Source organism: Myodes glareolus, chromosome 4 (genome assembly GCF_982192425.1).
Source record: "Myodes glareolus chromosome 4, mMyoGla1.1, whole genome shotgun sequence".
Taxonomy (NCBI): domain Eukaryota; kingdom Metazoa; phylum Chordata; class Mammalia; order Rodentia; family Cricetidae; genus Myodes; species Myodes glareolus.
The window spans coordinates 65,826,619-65,843,817 of NC_142029.1; the positions used below are offsets into that span (position 1 = coordinate 65,826,619).

The 17,199-nt window shown below is 39.4% G+C and overlaps 1 protein-coding gene across 7 annotated transcripts in view; it reads right to left on the reverse strand.

Annotated features, from left to right (window-relative positions):
- Dock3 (dedicator of cytokinesis 3) overlaps positions 1–17,199 on the reverse strand; it is a 389,362-nt gene that overhangs the window by 64,179 nt on the left and 307,984 nt on the right. For 6 of the 7 annotated variants that reach the window (XM_085689689.2, XM_085689686.2, XM_085689688.2 and 3 more), the window contains exons 25-27: positions 16,889–17,016; positions 13,993–14,139; positions 11,544–11,642 (exon numbers count right to left, since the gene is read on the reverse strand). In XM_085689689.2, the coding sequence (XP_085545815.1) occupies positions 11,544–11,642; positions 13,993–14,139; positions 16,889–17,016 (374 nt within the window). The remainder of the gene's footprint in view (positions 1–11,543; positions 11,643–13,992; positions 14,140–16,888; positions 17,017–17,199) is intronic. The other variant, XM_085689687.2, reaches the window with a different exon arrangement.

A 17,199-nucleotide genomic window follows, 5' to 3' on the forward strand; every position in this document is an offset into this window, starting at 1 on the left:
CAAACAGAACTCCAAAGACATAGAGCTATAACATACTAAAGGTGAGCTCAGGATATATACAGAGCCCTTAGCAAAACAGAGAGATCTATTGATTTTGAAACTCAAAGAACGTATCTTCGTATTTGTAACATGATCACCAATTTAACTGATTGTAAACATCTGTGGACATTAACAATCTAAAATATAGACATTAAAGAATTAGTTCAGGAAAAAAAGTCAGTAATGAAACATTGCATCTGGTGGTGGTGCATGCCTTTAATCCCAGCACTCAAGAGGCAGAGGTAGGTGAATCTCTAAGTTGGAGGCCAGCCTGGTCTATACAGAGAGTTTCAGGATAGCCAGGGTCACACAGAAAAACCCTGCCTCGAAAAAAACCCCAACCAACCAACCAACCAACTACACAAACAAACAAACAAAAAACAACAGCAGCAGCAACAACAGAAAAACATCAAAAAGTCAAAAAAGCTAAAAACATCATTACTAGAAAAAACAACAAACCCTAGGGTGGGAGTAATATGATTTGCAGAGTTCTCACATTAGATAAAACTCTAGTTTTTTCCAAGACATGTGGGGTGGTATGATGAGAAACAAATCTAAGGTCACAGACATAGAAAAGGTAAAGAATTTCATTCTGATGGCATAGAAAATATTTTCAAAATAATAGTAGCAGAAAAAGAACTGACAGATTTTAGTGAAAGAGATGCTAGTCCAGACACAGGAAAGACATTTAGAACACCAAACAGACAAGATCAGAAAAGACTGTTCTCTTGTCATATCATAATTAAACTATGAAATATAAAGAACAAAGAAAACACACTGAACATAGAAGAGAAACATTGAGCCATCTATAAAGGAGCATAATTCTCTTGTTTTTATATGCAAGTACCAAATCATTTCATCACTGTTTGTTGAAAACTCCTCTTTCTTCATTAAACTGTCTTGGCTTCACAATTGGAAATTAATAGTGTAAATATAAAGATTTATCTCTAAACTCTTTAGCTTAGTTATACTGATTTATGTGACTATTTTTTTGCATGTGTCAATTCTTTCTAAAGACAAAGTCTTACTGTGTGGCCCTGACTGGCTCAGCCTTGAATTTACAGAGAGCCGCCTGCATCTGCCTGAAGTGCTGGGATTAAAGGATTGTGTCATCAGGCCCCAGCTTGCCAGTGTCAATCTTGAATACTTGTTTCTTTGTGGGAAGTTCTGGAGTGGATAAATGTTAATCTTCTGATATTGTACTTTTTCAGCAATCCCTTTCAATAAAAACTGCACCAGTCTCTGCAAAATGGAAGTGGAATTTTGATAGGTTTTGCATCAAAACCGAAGATCAATTTAAAAAGTATTTCCATGCTAACAATGTAAAAATTTCTAATCCATAAAACACACACGAATTACCTTCCCATCTGAGTTTTAATTTCTTTCCTAATTATTTTATTCACCTTTATATAGTACATGTATATTTTTTATATGTGTGGTATACATATGTGCACACCGACCTTCTATTTTATAAGATGGGGTCTTTGACTGACTCAGTGAGATTGGCTGGGCAGTGAGTTCTGGGAATGCTTTGTCTCCACTTTCTTACCACCTGGACTATTGGCACACAGCTATACCCAGCTTTATATGTGGGTGTTGGGAATCCAAATTCAGGTTCTCATACTGTGCAATAAGTATTTTGACTGAGTCATTATCTCAGTCCAGAATTATTTTTTCTATTTCAATTTTATTTTATTACTCTTCATAAAATAAAACTAATGAAATACATAAAGTGAACTCTTGTACTTGACACTCATGACAGCTGTCATTTGTTGTGGAATAAAAACTATGTAAAAATATGTTGTTGTTCTACCTTGTCTGTATAAGGCACCTGATTGGTCTAATAAACAGCTGAATGGCAAACAGTTAGGCAGAGGAGGGATAGGCAGAGAAAAAAGGGGACCAGCTAGCCAGACATAGAGAAAGGAGGAAAGCAGGATGGACAATATGCAAATGAGGTAAAGGAGACTCAGCAGCACATAGATTAATGGAAATGGTTTAAATAAAAAAAGGGCTAGCTAGAAACAAGCCTAAGTTAAGGTTGAGAATTCATAATTAATAGTAAGTCTGTGTCATGATTTGGGGGCTGACAGTCCAAGAAAGCCTGCTCATCAGCACCAAGATCTCTATGTTGTTTTTCCTAAGCATTGTCCAAGCAAAACTGTCGGCTGCCTCAATGCTGCCCACATGAGGTACCAAATTGAAAAGGGCGCCTGACACACTGGGGCTGGTATTAGGAAGAAAGACAAAAAAGCATGATATTGGCCGGGCGTGGTGGCACACTCCTTAATTCCAGCACTCAGAGGCAGATGAAGCTCTGTGAATTCGAGGCCAGCCTGGTGTACAAAGCAGATGCCAGGACAGCCAGGATAGCTACACAAAAAAATCCTGCCTCAAAAGACCACCCACTCACCCATCCATCCACATGCGCACGCGCACACACACACACACACACACACACACACACACACACACACACACACACACACACACACACAGAGAGAGAGAGAGAGAGAGAGAGAGAGAGAGAGAGAGAGAGAGAAGACGAGGCAGGCTATTCCTTGTTTGTGTTTCAAATGAAGAGTCACCTATTTGTATGCTACTCAGAAAGACTCCCACGGTGAGTTCCCAAAATTCAGAAAACAAGACAATCTTCCTGCAAATAATCCTCATCTTTGCTCCTCTTCCTGGAACACACCCTCCTTTCTTTCACACACTTGCTAAAGGCCCTTCACAGAGGCACTGAAGATGATGACATAGAGTTCCCTGTCCAGTCTTAGTGAGACTCACAAGGCAGTCTGCAGATGAGGTAAGATTCTTGGGTTCCCTTTCCAGTCTCTGACCCTGTCCCCTTCTTTCTTTATGGGTTCACAGAGATATGGACTCTGGGAATGGACCCCTTTCTCTAGCACCCCCTCCTTTTTTTTTTTTTTTTTTTTGTCTTCCAAGGCACCTTTTGCTTCTTGGATGCACTTGGCAGGAAATGAGGCCGCAGGAATGCCCTGTAAGCCTGGATCAAGGGCTGGGGGTTTAGAGGAGGTTGGTACCTCCTGTCATGGTCTTCTCCTCAGAATTATTTTTATAATCAGTTTTCATATTATTTAGTTCTAGTAAATAGAATATGACTGTATTTTGAAACCCTGGTGAATTTATTTATTCTATTTTTTTATGAAGCAGAGTTGGGACTTATTTATTACTGTTATACTGCTTTTTTTTGAGACAAGGTTTATCTATGGAGCCCTGACTGTCCTGGAATTTACTTTGTAGACCACACTGACCTTGGACTCAGAGATTCCCTACGTCTCTACCTGACAAGTTCTGGGATTAAAGGTGTGTGCAACTATGCCTAGTTGGGGCTTATTGCAGATATTTTAAGATGGATTTTAAGCATAAAGGTTAATAGAGAGAGGCCCCACAGAAGAAAGCATAATGTGGGTTTCTCTAAGAAAGGGTCATTGTTTACTTTTGTTAAATTTTGTTGTCATTGGCTGCCTTAGAGTTTACAGAATGTAAAGTCATGCTATCCGTAGGTAAACATTTTTACGTTCTTTCTAATTCACGTATCTTTTACTGTTTTGCTCAACCCTAGCTACTTCAGGCATGTTCTTCAGCATTAATAATGACTATCAATGACTAGAGCAGTCAACCTTCTGTTATTGAGTATGACACTACCTATGGACTTTCACGGGTACTCCTCACCAGGTCAAAGATTGTCTTTTTTATTTCTAGTTTGTTGAATAATTTATTACAGAAAATGTGCATTTATTTTACATATTTCTTTTCTGTCATTAATAGGAAAATCATGTGGATTTTTTTGCCCTTTATATATCCTTGGAAAATGGGATGTTAAATTGTTTGACTTCTATGCATTATGCTAATCTGGCATTTGGGGAGATAAATTAAATTTGATTAATGTATTTATTCTTGTGTTATGTTGTACGTATGTAGATTTTATTTTTTATTTTTTAAATTAATTTATTTATTAAAAATTTCCACCTCTTCCCCGCCTCCCTTTTCCCTCCCCTTCCCCACCTCTCCCTCCCTCTCTAGTCTTAAGAGTAGTCAGTGTTTCCTGCCCTATGGGAAGTTCAAGGTCCTCCCCTCTCCATACAGGTCTATAAAGGTGAGCATCCAAACAAACCAGGCTCCCACAAAGTCAGTCCATGCAGTAGAATAAAAACCCAGTGTCATTGTCCTTGGCTTCTCAGTCAGCCTTAATTGTCAGCCACGTTCAGAGTGTCCATTTTGATCACATGCTCCATCACTCCCAATCCAGCTGGCCTTGGTGATCTCCCATTAGATCAGTCCCACTGTCTCAGTGGGTGGACGCACCCCTCATGATCCTGACTTCCTTGCTCACGTTCTCCCTCCTTCTGCTCCTCATTTGGACCTAGGGAGCTAATGTATGTAGATTTTATATACACACACATACACACACACACACAAACACACATGCATGTTATGTGTGGCTGTGCGTGTGCACATGAAGGTATGGTTGCTATATAGCATTGGGGAATTGAACCGAGGACCTCTATAGCCCTGAACTAGATACCTACTCCTGCAATCATTTAGATGAAGACTGTTTTTTGCTTATACTCACAATGGAACATTTCTGATTTTTAACAATGATTTCATAAAATGACCTGGAAAATGTTCTCTTTTTGTGAAAGATTTTGGCATTCAATCTTCTTAAAATTTTTGATGAAATTATCAAATTATTTAACATTCCTCATGCATTTTCTTCTTTATATATTGATACCTGTCCAAAAATCTTAACCTATTTTTACTTTATTCAAATAGCATCACTCATAAAGTACTCATAAAACAATACCTAGTGTGCAAAATCTGTGCTTTGGGACCTGTTGTGGGTTACGTTAATAAAAAGCTGATTGGGTGATAGCAGGGTGAGAAGAGATTGGATAAGACAGCCAGAGACAGAGAGAATGATGGGAGGAGGAAGAGGGAGTGAGGAAAGAAAAGCCAGCCAGCCGCTGAGCAATCAAAATGTGTAAAGATGAGTCAGCAAGCCATGAGCCACACGGCAAAGTACACATAGAAATATGGATTAATTTAAATGTAAGGTTAGCTAATAACAAGCCTACGCTATCAACCGAATATTTATAATTATTATAAACCTCTGTGTGTTTGAGAGCAGCTGTGGGACAGGAAAACTTGCATCTACAGAGACCTGATATAATATTAGAAATCTTGAGGACTAGCAAATAAATTATGATGGCTCTTATACTGTATCCAGCTGTTATTCAAGTAAATGAAAGGATGTTTATGTAAAGATAAGGAAAGTAACAATAGAATTCAAGTTGTGAGCCAATCACTATGCTAAATACATACACACATATATATTCCGTCAACCCTTACAACACTCTATTGTACAGTGTTTTCATTTTACAGACACAGAAAGTAAAACTAAACAAAGTTCAATAGATCTGGCCTTTTATTTTTTGTTTTTCTAAACAGGGTTTCTCTGTGTAACAGCTCTGGCTGTACTGGAACTCACTCTATAGACCAGGCTGACCTGAAACTCACAGAGATCTTTCTGCCTCTGCTTCCCGAGTGCTGGGATTAAAAGTGTGTACCATCACCACCCAGCTGGATCTATGGTCACCTTCCTAGACCTGGAGGGAGTGGGGAGGAACTTGAACTTCCCACAGGGCAGGAAACACTGACTGCTCTTAGGGCTGGAGAGGGAGGAGGAGAGGGAGTGGGGGGAATGGGAGGGTATTGGGAGGAGATGCAGAAGTGGAAACTTTTATAAATTAATAAAAAATATTTATTTGTATATGGGGGAATGTATGTACCACAGCATGCATGTGAGGGTCAGAGGACAACTTTCTGTGGCTTAGGTCTATTTTACTTTACTCTGAGTCAGGGCCTCTCATTTTTGCTGCTTTGCTATGTATACATATTTCTGACTGATTTTCCCATCTCACTATGGGAGTACTAAAATTACAGGTCAGTGCTGCTATATCTGGCTCTTCATATGGGGTTCTACATATAGAACTAAAGCTATCGTGTGTGTGTGTGTGTGCGTGTATGTGTGTGTGTGATCCATGCATTCTTACACTGAAAGTGAGATGGCAAGATAGGAGACTCCCTGCCCTGGGTCAGATACCATAGTGTACACAATGAAGATCAAGGATTGACACTGAAGTTTTCCTATGCTCCACAGGCATGCTTCCTCCCCACACATATACACACATCTCTTACACACACACACACACACACACACACAAAGACAAAAAGTATATAAATGGTATCGAAATAATGCTGTAAAGAGCACATGAACAGATTCCTTCCATATTTAATGTGGTACACTGAACATGTTCTCTTAATTATGTATCTCTTAAAATTTTAAAAGTGAAAGTCAAGAAAATGAAATACAGGAATTCCCAGAGACAAAACAGGAGAGAATACAGTAATCAAATGAACTGGACAAATATGGAAAATTTTAAAAGGAAGAAATCGGGGTTGAAGAGATGGTTTTCTAGTTAAGAGCACTTACTACTCTTCCACAGGATCCAATTCTGTTCCCAGCACCCATGCAGGGCAGCTCACAAAAACCTTCAGTGCCAGCTCCAGGGAATCTATTACCTCTAGTCTCTGAGGGCACCTGTATGCATAGGCAAATACTTCCCCTAACACATAATTCAAAATAAAAAAAATTTTGTCAGGCGATCTTATCTGCTTCCAATTTCCAGGTGGATCTATATATGTTTTTCTTTGGGTTCACCTAATTACTTAGCTTCTCTAGGATCATGAACTTTGGCTCAATGTCCTTTGTTTATGGCTAGTATCCATTAATGAGTGAGTACATACCATATTCATATTTTTGGGTCTGGATTACCTTACTCAGGATAATGTTTTCTAATTCCATCCATTTGCATGCAAAATTCAAGATGTCATTTTTTTTTTTTTTACTTCTGAGTAGTACTCTAATGTATATATGTGTCACACTTTCTTTATCCATTCTTCCATTGAGGGGCATCTAGGTTGTTTCCAGATTCTGGCTATTACAAATAATGCTGCTATGAACATAGTTGAACAAATGCTTTTGTAGTATGATTGAGCATCTTTTGGGTAGGTTCCCAAGAGTGGTATTGCTGAATCTTGAGGTAGGTTGACTCCCAATTTTTTGAGAAACTGCCACACTGATTTCCAAAGTGGATGCACAAGTTTGCATTCCCACCAGCAATGGATGAGTATTCCCCTTACTCCACATCCTCTCCAGCATAAGCTATCATTAGTGTTTTTGATCTTAGCTGTGCTGACAGATGTAAGATGGTATCTCAAAGTTGTTTTGATTTGCATTTCCCTGATAGCTAAGGAAGACGAACATGTCCTTACGTATCTTTTGACCATTTGAAATTCTGTTGAGAATTCTGTTTAGTTCAGTACCCTCATTTTTAATTGGGTTATTTAGAATTTTAATGTCTAGTTTCTTGAGTTCTTTATATATTTTGGAGATCAGTCCTTTGTCTGATGTGGGGTTGGTGAAGATCTTCTCCCATTCAGTAGGTTGTTGCCTTTTTGTCTTACTGACTGTGTCCTTTGCTTTACAGAAGCTTCTCAGTTTCAGAAGGTCCCATTTATTTATTGTTGGCTCTTATTGTCTGTGCTACTGGGGTTATACTTAGGAAGTGGTCTCCTGTGCCCATGCATTGAAGGCTACTTCCAACTTTCTCCTCTATCAGGTTCAATGTGGTCAAATTTATACTGAGGTCTTTTATCCATTTGGACTTGAGTTTTGGGCATGGTGATAGATATGGATCTATTTTCATTCTTCTACAGGTTGACATCCAGTTATGTGGGGGCGGAGGGTAGAAGGAAGGAGAGAAGGGGGAGAGGAGAGGAGAAGGCAAGGCTTGGGGAGAGCTTGAGGAAGTGGGATAGTTGATGTGGAGGAAGGACAGATATGAGAGAAATATCATAAAGGAAATATCATAAAGGAAAGAGATATCTTGATTGAGGGAGCCATTTTGGTGTTAACAAGAAACCTGGCTCTAGAAAAATTCCCAGGAATCCCCAAGGATGACCCCAGCTAAGACCCTAAGCAATAGAGAGGGTGCCCGAACTAGCCTTGCCCTGTAGTCAGACTGATGATTATCTTAACTATCACCATAGAGCCTTCGTCCAACCACAGATGGAAACAGACAGAGACCCACATCGGAGCACTGGACTAAGTCCCCAAGGTCCAGATGAAGGAGGGAGAGTATGAGCAAAGAAGTCAAGACCTTGAGGGGTTCACCCACTGAGACAATGTGCCTGAGCTAATGGGAGCTACCAAGTCCAACTGGACTAGGAGTGAATGAGCATGGAATCAAACTAGTCTCTCTGAATATGGTTGACAGTTGGGGCAGACTGAGGGGGTCAATGACAATGGCACTGGAATTTGTCTCTACTGCATGTACTGGCTTTTTGGGATCCTATTCTCTTTGGATGTATACCTTGCTCAACCCGGATGTAGGTGGGAGGGACTTGGGCAGGGTGCCTTGCCCTCTCTTAAGATTGAAGGGGTGTGGGGGAGGGAGTGGGAGGGAAGTGGGAGGAGGGGAGGAAGTGGAAATTTGGATTGTTTTTTTAAGTAATAAAATAAAATAATAATAAAAAATTTAAAGAAGAAAGTGTGGTAACTGACTTAACAGACTTAAGAAATCCTTTTCTCTGCAAATATGGGGCTTTTGGAGGTAAGAGCAGTAGGAAACAACAAGAGGACAACAGAAAGGAAGACTCAGAAAGGCATACAACTGGAGGGGCTACCTGATGTAGTGACATTTCATCTGTATTTTAATAAATAAAGCTTGGTTAAAAATCAGAGAGTGAAACAGCTTCACTGGTCAGCCTTACAGACCAGGCAGTGGTGACACACACCTTCAATCCCAGAAGCCACACTAATTTGAAATAGAAACGGGGCAGTACATGCCTTTAATCCCAGTGTTACACGCCTTTAATACCAGCACTAAAGAATATGAAACGTAAGGAGACAGCTGTTAGACACAGTCTCATTCTGAGATTCATGAGGGCAGGATCACAATTTCAAACTGAGGTATAGATAAAAGCCAGTGGCTGGCTGTTTTGCTTTTCATACCTTAGGTTGAACCCCAATTTCTGTCTCTGGGTTTTTATTAACTGTGTTATGACTAGACACTTTTGTGGAACTTGGGAATGAAGGATAAAAATAGCAAACTAGTTTCAAGTCTCTCTGGATCCCCTCTGCTATCTCACTCATGTCATTAGGTAATTAGCCTTTTCCTATCCCATCAGAAAACCGAGATATGTTTTCTGGAGTTGGGTGTTCACTCAGTATTTGTTTTCAATACAGCAAAAGCTGAAATCTGAGATACCAAAATGAAAATAGGAATTTAAAGAAAGTTTATATGTTAAACTAGAACACTCGTGGATTCTATTTTTCCATATTAATGGTTTTTACTTATCATACAAAATAATGGGTTTCATTATGACATTTTAAAAGATATAGATCACTGAATTTATCCATCACCCTATTACCCCACCCACCCCCATCATTTCCTTCTGGTCTTTGTCCCCATTCCAAATTTTATATATATTTATTTTTTAAACATTTGTTTCATCATTTATGAGAGACACATTTTTTTCAAGTTCAAAAGAACAAATCTACATATTCACAAATAAGAAAAACCCTGTTCATAACTAAGATTTCAAAACAGCAGCACCAGACTTTACTTTTAGATACAAACTGACATTGAAGAATCTTCTTCATATAGGAAGAAAGTCTTTGACACAAAAAACAGAGAATGTGCCAGGCATGGTGGTAGAATTCCTGTAATCTCAACTTTCAGGAGGTAGAGATATGAAGATTGTTAGTTTGAAACTAGCCTGCCAGTTTGAGTTCAGGGCCAGCCTGAGCCACACATCAAGATACCATTCCCTGCAAAAATAAGGCCACGATATAACTCATTGGTAAGGGCAAGCTAAGGAAGGTCTGAGGTTCAATCTCAGAACTACAAAACAAAACAAGCTACACTGAAACAAAGCAGAGGATGGCTTCAAGAAAAAAGAATGACCTTACAGTATCCAAAAGCTGTGACAATGAGTTAGGCTGAGAGGAGTGGTTTACTAAGTGACAACCAGAGTGCAGAAGCCAGAACACGAAACAAATGTAAACATACTAGAAATGAGGCATTCAATTTTTGGACAAGCAACATGTATAAGAAAGGAAATATAATACATCTCTTGGCTCACCACCAATTTAAACAAAACTAACCAATAATAAATAAAAATGTATAAAGTCTACACTGGAAGAATAGAAGGGAAGGTTGGGCAAGTGAGAGAGGAATAGTTGAAGAGAAGAAAATAGATAATTAACAACATTTAAGCATTTTCAGTAGAAGCTCTACAAGGAACAGTAAATTTAAAACCATCTGTTCTTGAGGAGTAGGGACGATTTGCCACACTAAATCAAGGAACCACATTTAATATATTATAAACTGTGTGGATAGGTATAGCGTTCATAATCATATAAATATGCTTCTGTAATAAAAATAAACAGTTATAAGTGAATGATGGTGGTATGGTTGAGAGTCAGTATCACACATACATAGAATGAAAACAATCTAGAACAGACAAGTCTGTATGTACACCTCAGCTTGAGTATTGCTTGGCCTCTATTTGAGTTCTGGTTGTCTTTTGATTCATTTTATAGGTTATACCAACCTGCAGAGAGATCTGTCTGTGGATAGGAGGCAGAATCAGATACCAAAAAGGTGATAACTGATATTAAGTGACACAATAGAGTTAGTAAAAGTAAGATAAGCAGAAAAATAGTAGGATGGGATGCACTGCTATAAAGTGCAAGTGACTTTGTTTTGAATAAAAGCAGAACACAGACCTAAAGTCTGCAATAGTCCTTAGCCCAGGTAGGCAGTAGCATGCTCTGATGTTGACATAAACCCCAGCAGTCTGCGAGCAGCTGAACCTATGCTCAGCAAGGGTAATATTCTGTTGTCTGGACTCCAGGCTCATTTCTTTGTGCCATCTACCCTCAGTACTTCAAATTCAAAGCCTGGCAGCTCAAGGGAGAAAAGGTATACCCTGGCTCTCAGAGGTATTTTCCAGAACTACATTCAAATACTAGCATCATCATTAATACTATAGTTATTAAAGCAGTAAACCCTGTCTGAGAAGAATTATATATAAGAAACGGAGTATTTTAGATTTCCTGACCCCAATGTGTTTCAGGTTATTCTCTAATAGAGGCACATGTTCACAAGGCCGCTCTCAGCTACATAAAAAACTTCAAGTGTCAGCCTGTGGTTTAGGGCATGTAGAAGGGCACTGCCAGATTTCAGCTTCTGGAGGTCATGTACTCTGCTTTAAACTGGGGCTGTTGAATCCTATACCCCAGGCAGTAATGGTCACTTGAACACAACCCCCAGACAAGGAGAAGCCTATTGGTAGCTGTGGATGCTTACTCTCTTTCCTGTGTATAAAGCCAGTGCTCTGTTGCCTACCTTGAGTTCATCTTTGCTCTGGAAGTTGTCTAAAAGGTGCTGGTAATGGGTGTCACACATCTGACGGAGCAATGAGAGGAGGCAGGACACATATTCACCCTAGGAACCAATCCAAAACAAAAACAAAACAAAAACACTTAGCACACTCAGTCACAGGGGTTTTGTTCTCCAAATCACAGAGGGTAAGAAGAGAAGGGAGGGTTTGAGATGGCCCCAAATGTTCATGGAAAAAGGTGACAATTTAGTTCTTGAAAGTAAACCTTTTTTTTCTAGGAGTGCTTTGGAGTTTTAGTAAAGCTTCTGCAGCACAGGGTTATTAAAAAGCCTTCACTTATAACATAGAGTACTGCAAAGTGAAGTATTATCATTTTTTCTACAGCAAAGTCTGGCTAATAGTCTTTAATCATAAGAGATGAGAGGAGACAGATCACAGACACAGTCTTATTCTGAGATTGCTGGACGCAGGATCATCATTTTGGACTTAGGTAGAGGTAAGAGTCAGTGGCTGTTTTGCTTTTCTGACCTTCAGGCTGAACCCCAACTTCTGTCTTTGGGTTTTTATTATTTGTGATACAACTGGTGCCCAACGTGGGGCTCAAACCAATGACCCTAGGATTAAGAGTCCCATGTTCTACATATTCTACCAACTGAGCTAGCCAGGCGGGGCTAGGGCGCCATGTGCAGCTCTGGTGGGAGCCCCACATGCAGCCTTGGTCTGTGTTGGTGGCTAAAAAGCCTCAATAAAATGGCTTTTTCGTGACTTTGTACCCCAAATGAAATCCTAGAGAAGAATATAAGATGGGAGGAGACATCTCACAGACACAGTCTCATTCTGAGATTCCTGGAGACAGAATTGCCATTTTGGACTGAGGTAGAGGTAAGAGTCAGTGGCTGTTTTGCTTTTCTGACCTTCAGGTTGAACCCCAATTTGTCTCTGGATTTTTATTATTCAAACTACACATCAGAATACAGTAAGTCTGTACAGGCTACTTGGAAAAGGCTACTTTCTCTGAGTTTGGATCATCTGCTGGGAGAGGGCAGACATCCAACAAAGACATGATTAAAAGGCTGGGCTACCAAGACATGTCAGGGGACATAGTTTATCTACAATGAGAGAGGGACTTCAAACAAAAATCTCACTAAACTTTTCTTATGGGATTTTACATGCTATGATTCTTTCACTGCTCATTAAGGTCACTATTGTTCTAAGCTGAAGTTCTAAATTTCTCTTCAAGATAATCCATTTAAAAAGAACTGTTTAATACAGTTATCTTGTCAGCCCATAAATCTTAAGCTTCTTTCATCTCCACTTGAGTCATGGACATATTGATGGCAAATTAAAAGTTCCTCATCTGAAACCTTCAGCATCTAAACTGTTGAAGCTTACTACAGGTTCCGCTTTAGAACAGATGGACGGTCTGATGTTCGATCCGGACAACCTACTTCTTACAACACAAATGAGTTCCTGATTATATCTATTCCTAGGATGTCACACTGAGGAATACTACAGACCTGTGCAATAGACAATGACTATAGTAAAAAAAATGACCAAGTCTTATGTTTTTCAACAGGTGCTTGTAATGAAGGAGACACCTTTTTCAGAATGAATGGCCCAAAACACATGCTCACTGTGGCATGTTAGAGTTTGGATTGTTCCCAGACATGACTTTTTCAAAGAGAGTTCTATAATCTCTCATCTGCCAACTGAAAGAGTTCATAGAAACTGTTTATCATGTTATCACACAAGGACTGGAAAATTCACTCTGGATATGCAAGTGGGATTGGGTGCCAAGGGTTCTGCCTCTATCCCATCTGAGATGCTTTCCTAGTTTGTTTCTCTCCTAATTGTGTTATGTAAAATCACTATTTAGCAATACCATCGATAGTCTACCATATTATAATTTTCTTTTTTTTATTTATAAAAATTTCCACTTTCTCCCTTCCTCCCAATACCCTCCCATTCCCCCTTAATTTTCTTGATATTATAAATTTAGATATAGATACCATGGACTAAACCAACTAATCTGTAGACCCAAGAAAATTATTCTGTCCTATATATTATTATTTAGGAGAACTATAAGTGAGGTTTCCTACAGGGCATGGTCTGCCTATCTTTTATCTTTCATCTTTCCCTACAGTTTTATTGTATCCTGCTTCAATAAAAATTTATAAAAAGTGACTTAGCTTAAAGGCAAAGACCAACTGAAACTATGGTAGGGAAACCATACAAGAAGCATTCCTTGAACCTTCCTTAAACTAGGCTTCTGGGAGTATGAAACTAGAGCTTTCAGAGAGGAGGGGAGTAAGACTCAAGAAAGAAGAGGGCAGCATGCTGACAACCATGCAGGGAGGAAACGGAGATGAAAATGGTGAGATGGTGGGACAGGAGTGATGGGAGGAGCCCCAGGTTAGAAAAGAAAGCAAGAACACCTCAGTGTTAGTTACTAACAGTGATCTCGGCTGTGCACTGCGGGCACCGTTGCCCTCTTACCGCCTCCTGAGCATGTGATTTACTCATGATGGTGAGCAGAGTCTGTAAGAGCACATCCAGGAGGCTTTCCACCATCATCTCTACCTCCTCCATGACATCTGCCTCCTGGAGTGGGCAGTGAGAGAGCACACCATTACCATTAGGCCAAGCAGATGTTCGGGTAGCAGCACTTACTAAGCCACATCAGGAATGAGCTTTTGACTAGATCTCCAACACTGATCTCTCAGACTCACCAAGATGAAGTGTGCAAGGAATCCAGGTTTTGGGAGGAGATGAAGCATGCCTGCCTCTGCTGTCTAGGCATGGTAGCTGAGGCCTTGCCTTTCCTAATGCCACCCACAAATTTCAATCTCAGGCAGACTAATTTTGACATACAGGACAGAGATGGATGCCCTGAGTTAAAAGTTCTCCTTGGTTTCCTTAGTACAAAGCAAGCCTTAGTACAAAGCAAGCAAGCCTCTACCGGTACTGTGAGAATGGTAAAGCTGCACCCCTGAGTGTGGCAGAAACTTTTTCACTAGTACAGGCATCTCTCTTTTTTTTTTAAAATGAAGTTCTTTCCTTTCGTTTCTTTATTTTTTTCCACTGCTCTCCTCAATTTTTTTATGAGAAAGTAATTTTATTAAATTATAAAAGTTTCCATTACCGCCCCTCCTCCCAACACCCTCCCACTCCCCCCACTCCCTCTCCATCCCTAAGAGCAGTCAGGGTTTCCTGCCCTGTGGGAAGTTCAAGCTCTCCTCAATTTTTGCAAACCTCTTCTGTGGTCATTTCTAGCTCTTCAGTCTGTTGCTGTTGGTCATCTGAAAGTCTCTATTCTCAATCTATCTTTCTCTAACAGCCTTTATAAAACAGAATATGCCTTCTCATTACACGTTACTTTTCAGTTACTAGAATTTTAGAAGAATTTGTATTACTCTTTTGTAGACATCACATATTCACATATTCATTTCAATTTTTTTAGAATTTGTCTCTCAAAGAGATTCCTATTGATCCTTTCTTCAAAATATATTTTAAACTTATTTCGTGTCTGTGTGGTGCACATGTATGCACCATTACCACCTCTACCATCACCACCTCCTCCATCATGAGACCAAGTATTCAACTGAACCCAGAGTTTGCCATTTCATCCAGAATGGCTGACCATCAAGTCTCCTGGGTCTTCCTTTCTGTTCCTCCATTCATTCCCTCCCCACAGTGCTGGGTTTATACACATATGCACTATCATACCAGTTTTTATGTGGTGCGAGAGATCCCAATTCATGCCTTTGTGCCAGCAAAGCAATCACTTTAAACACTGAGCCATCTTCCCAGACCTTCAAAATATTTGTATTACTACTGATCATAATACTCGCCCTCTAACCAGTCATCATCATTATACATCTACTATGTGCCATTCACTGTTTGAGAACCTGACTATACTGTGATGAACTAGAGAGAGAATGTCTCTGATCTCACAGAACTTACATTTACCTATTAATCAAATATAATTATATTCTGTCCCATTTCACATGAGAAATTAGTTCTGGGGGCTAAAGAAATATTTCCCATTTATCAAAGTGATTATAACACCCTCTTCCTGTGATAAAGATTTGAGCAGTTGTAGTCAACTAATTATACTCAGCTCTATATTCCTCCAAATACAACCAAAATACATCTTTCTGGTTTTTCACTGAATTCCATTCTTTTCTTTAAAGGATTCTTCAATTTCTCCCCACTTTTGTTTTATCAATAAGCTACCTCATACATGACTTTGGTCTACTGTAGATATAATGTATTTGGTATAGATTCTGTGAGGTCTGGTGGGAAAGAGAGTTGCCAGGTCTTGTCTGGAGCAAAAAGCAAACAACTGGGTCATAACAACCAGTATAGTTACTTTCTGATAAGTTGGCCCTCTGTCATTAGATGGTACTTTAACTCAGGACAGTAGAGCTCCCTTTTGGGTTTTTGTCTTTTGTTCCAACGAGGCATGCTTTTGTTTTAGGTGCTTCTTTTGCTCTACCTAAGTAGTCTAGCTTTGTATGTTATCACTTGGACCATGCTCTTTAATTTAAATGCACTTTGATTTTTATTCTAGGAGCATTGACTTTAAAACATCATATAACAAAATCCATGCTTATTCTTCATTCTATTTATAGTTTTCCTGTCCCCTAATTTTCTATAATATGTATTTCTTCTATTATAACTATGTAAAATAGTATGAAAATAAATACTCTCACTCATGCCTTTACTTTTCTCCTACCTCCATCTCTTTCCTTTTACCACATATTTCTTCAAAAAAAAACAGAGAAAAGAAGATGAAAACATTACTAGTTGAAATCTGATCTCTAAAGAATGATTCTACATCTCACAGGGCTCAGCACTCTGTGGGTAGCATACAGCTACTGCATATCCTGACCTCATCTGGCAAGATGTAAAGATGCCATGGGTAGAATCAAGCTGTCTGAAAGCTGTATGAAAAGTCTGAATAAGCAAGCTTTGTCTGCCCTCTAGACTGGGTTTTTTCTCCTGATATTTGTACTTAAAATCCTAAAAAAACTCACAAGAATCCAGAATTAATAAGTGTTGATAGAAACAGAAGATGGAAATGACTGGGCTTTCAGATCCAAGGGAAAATATACATCTGTATTCATTTATAGTAGTATAGCAATTAATATACCAAGAGTATATTAATTGAGTGTATCATATTGAGAATCCCGTGAGCATACAAGATTTCCATTCATTTGGGTACTTTCTTTTCACCAATAAAAGCATCTCTGACTGAGAAGTGAACAAAGTGATCAGTGTTGGTCAGCTCCTGACTACAGTAACATAAGATCAGGACAGAGACAAGTGTAGAGTGTGGGGTCACTACCAGAGAGCTGGTCTTGACGATGGAGAAGATACTGCCCAGAATTCCTGAGCAGATTAGCAGCTCTTTCTGCTGCCTCAGGTGAAGATGAATGTGATGAAGAACCACAGGAAGCAGGATGCGGCGGGATTCTAGGAAAGAAAACAGAGATGAGGTTGTCTGTTGGAGGACAGCTAACTATTCCTAGAAGAAAGCGGCATTATGGGACTTAAAGGAGATGAGATTAGGAACAGAGTCATAGTAGAGGCTACCCCCTTCTAAAAGTCTAAACATCTTGTGCCTAGAAATTATAAGCAATCCTATGGTTCTCTATC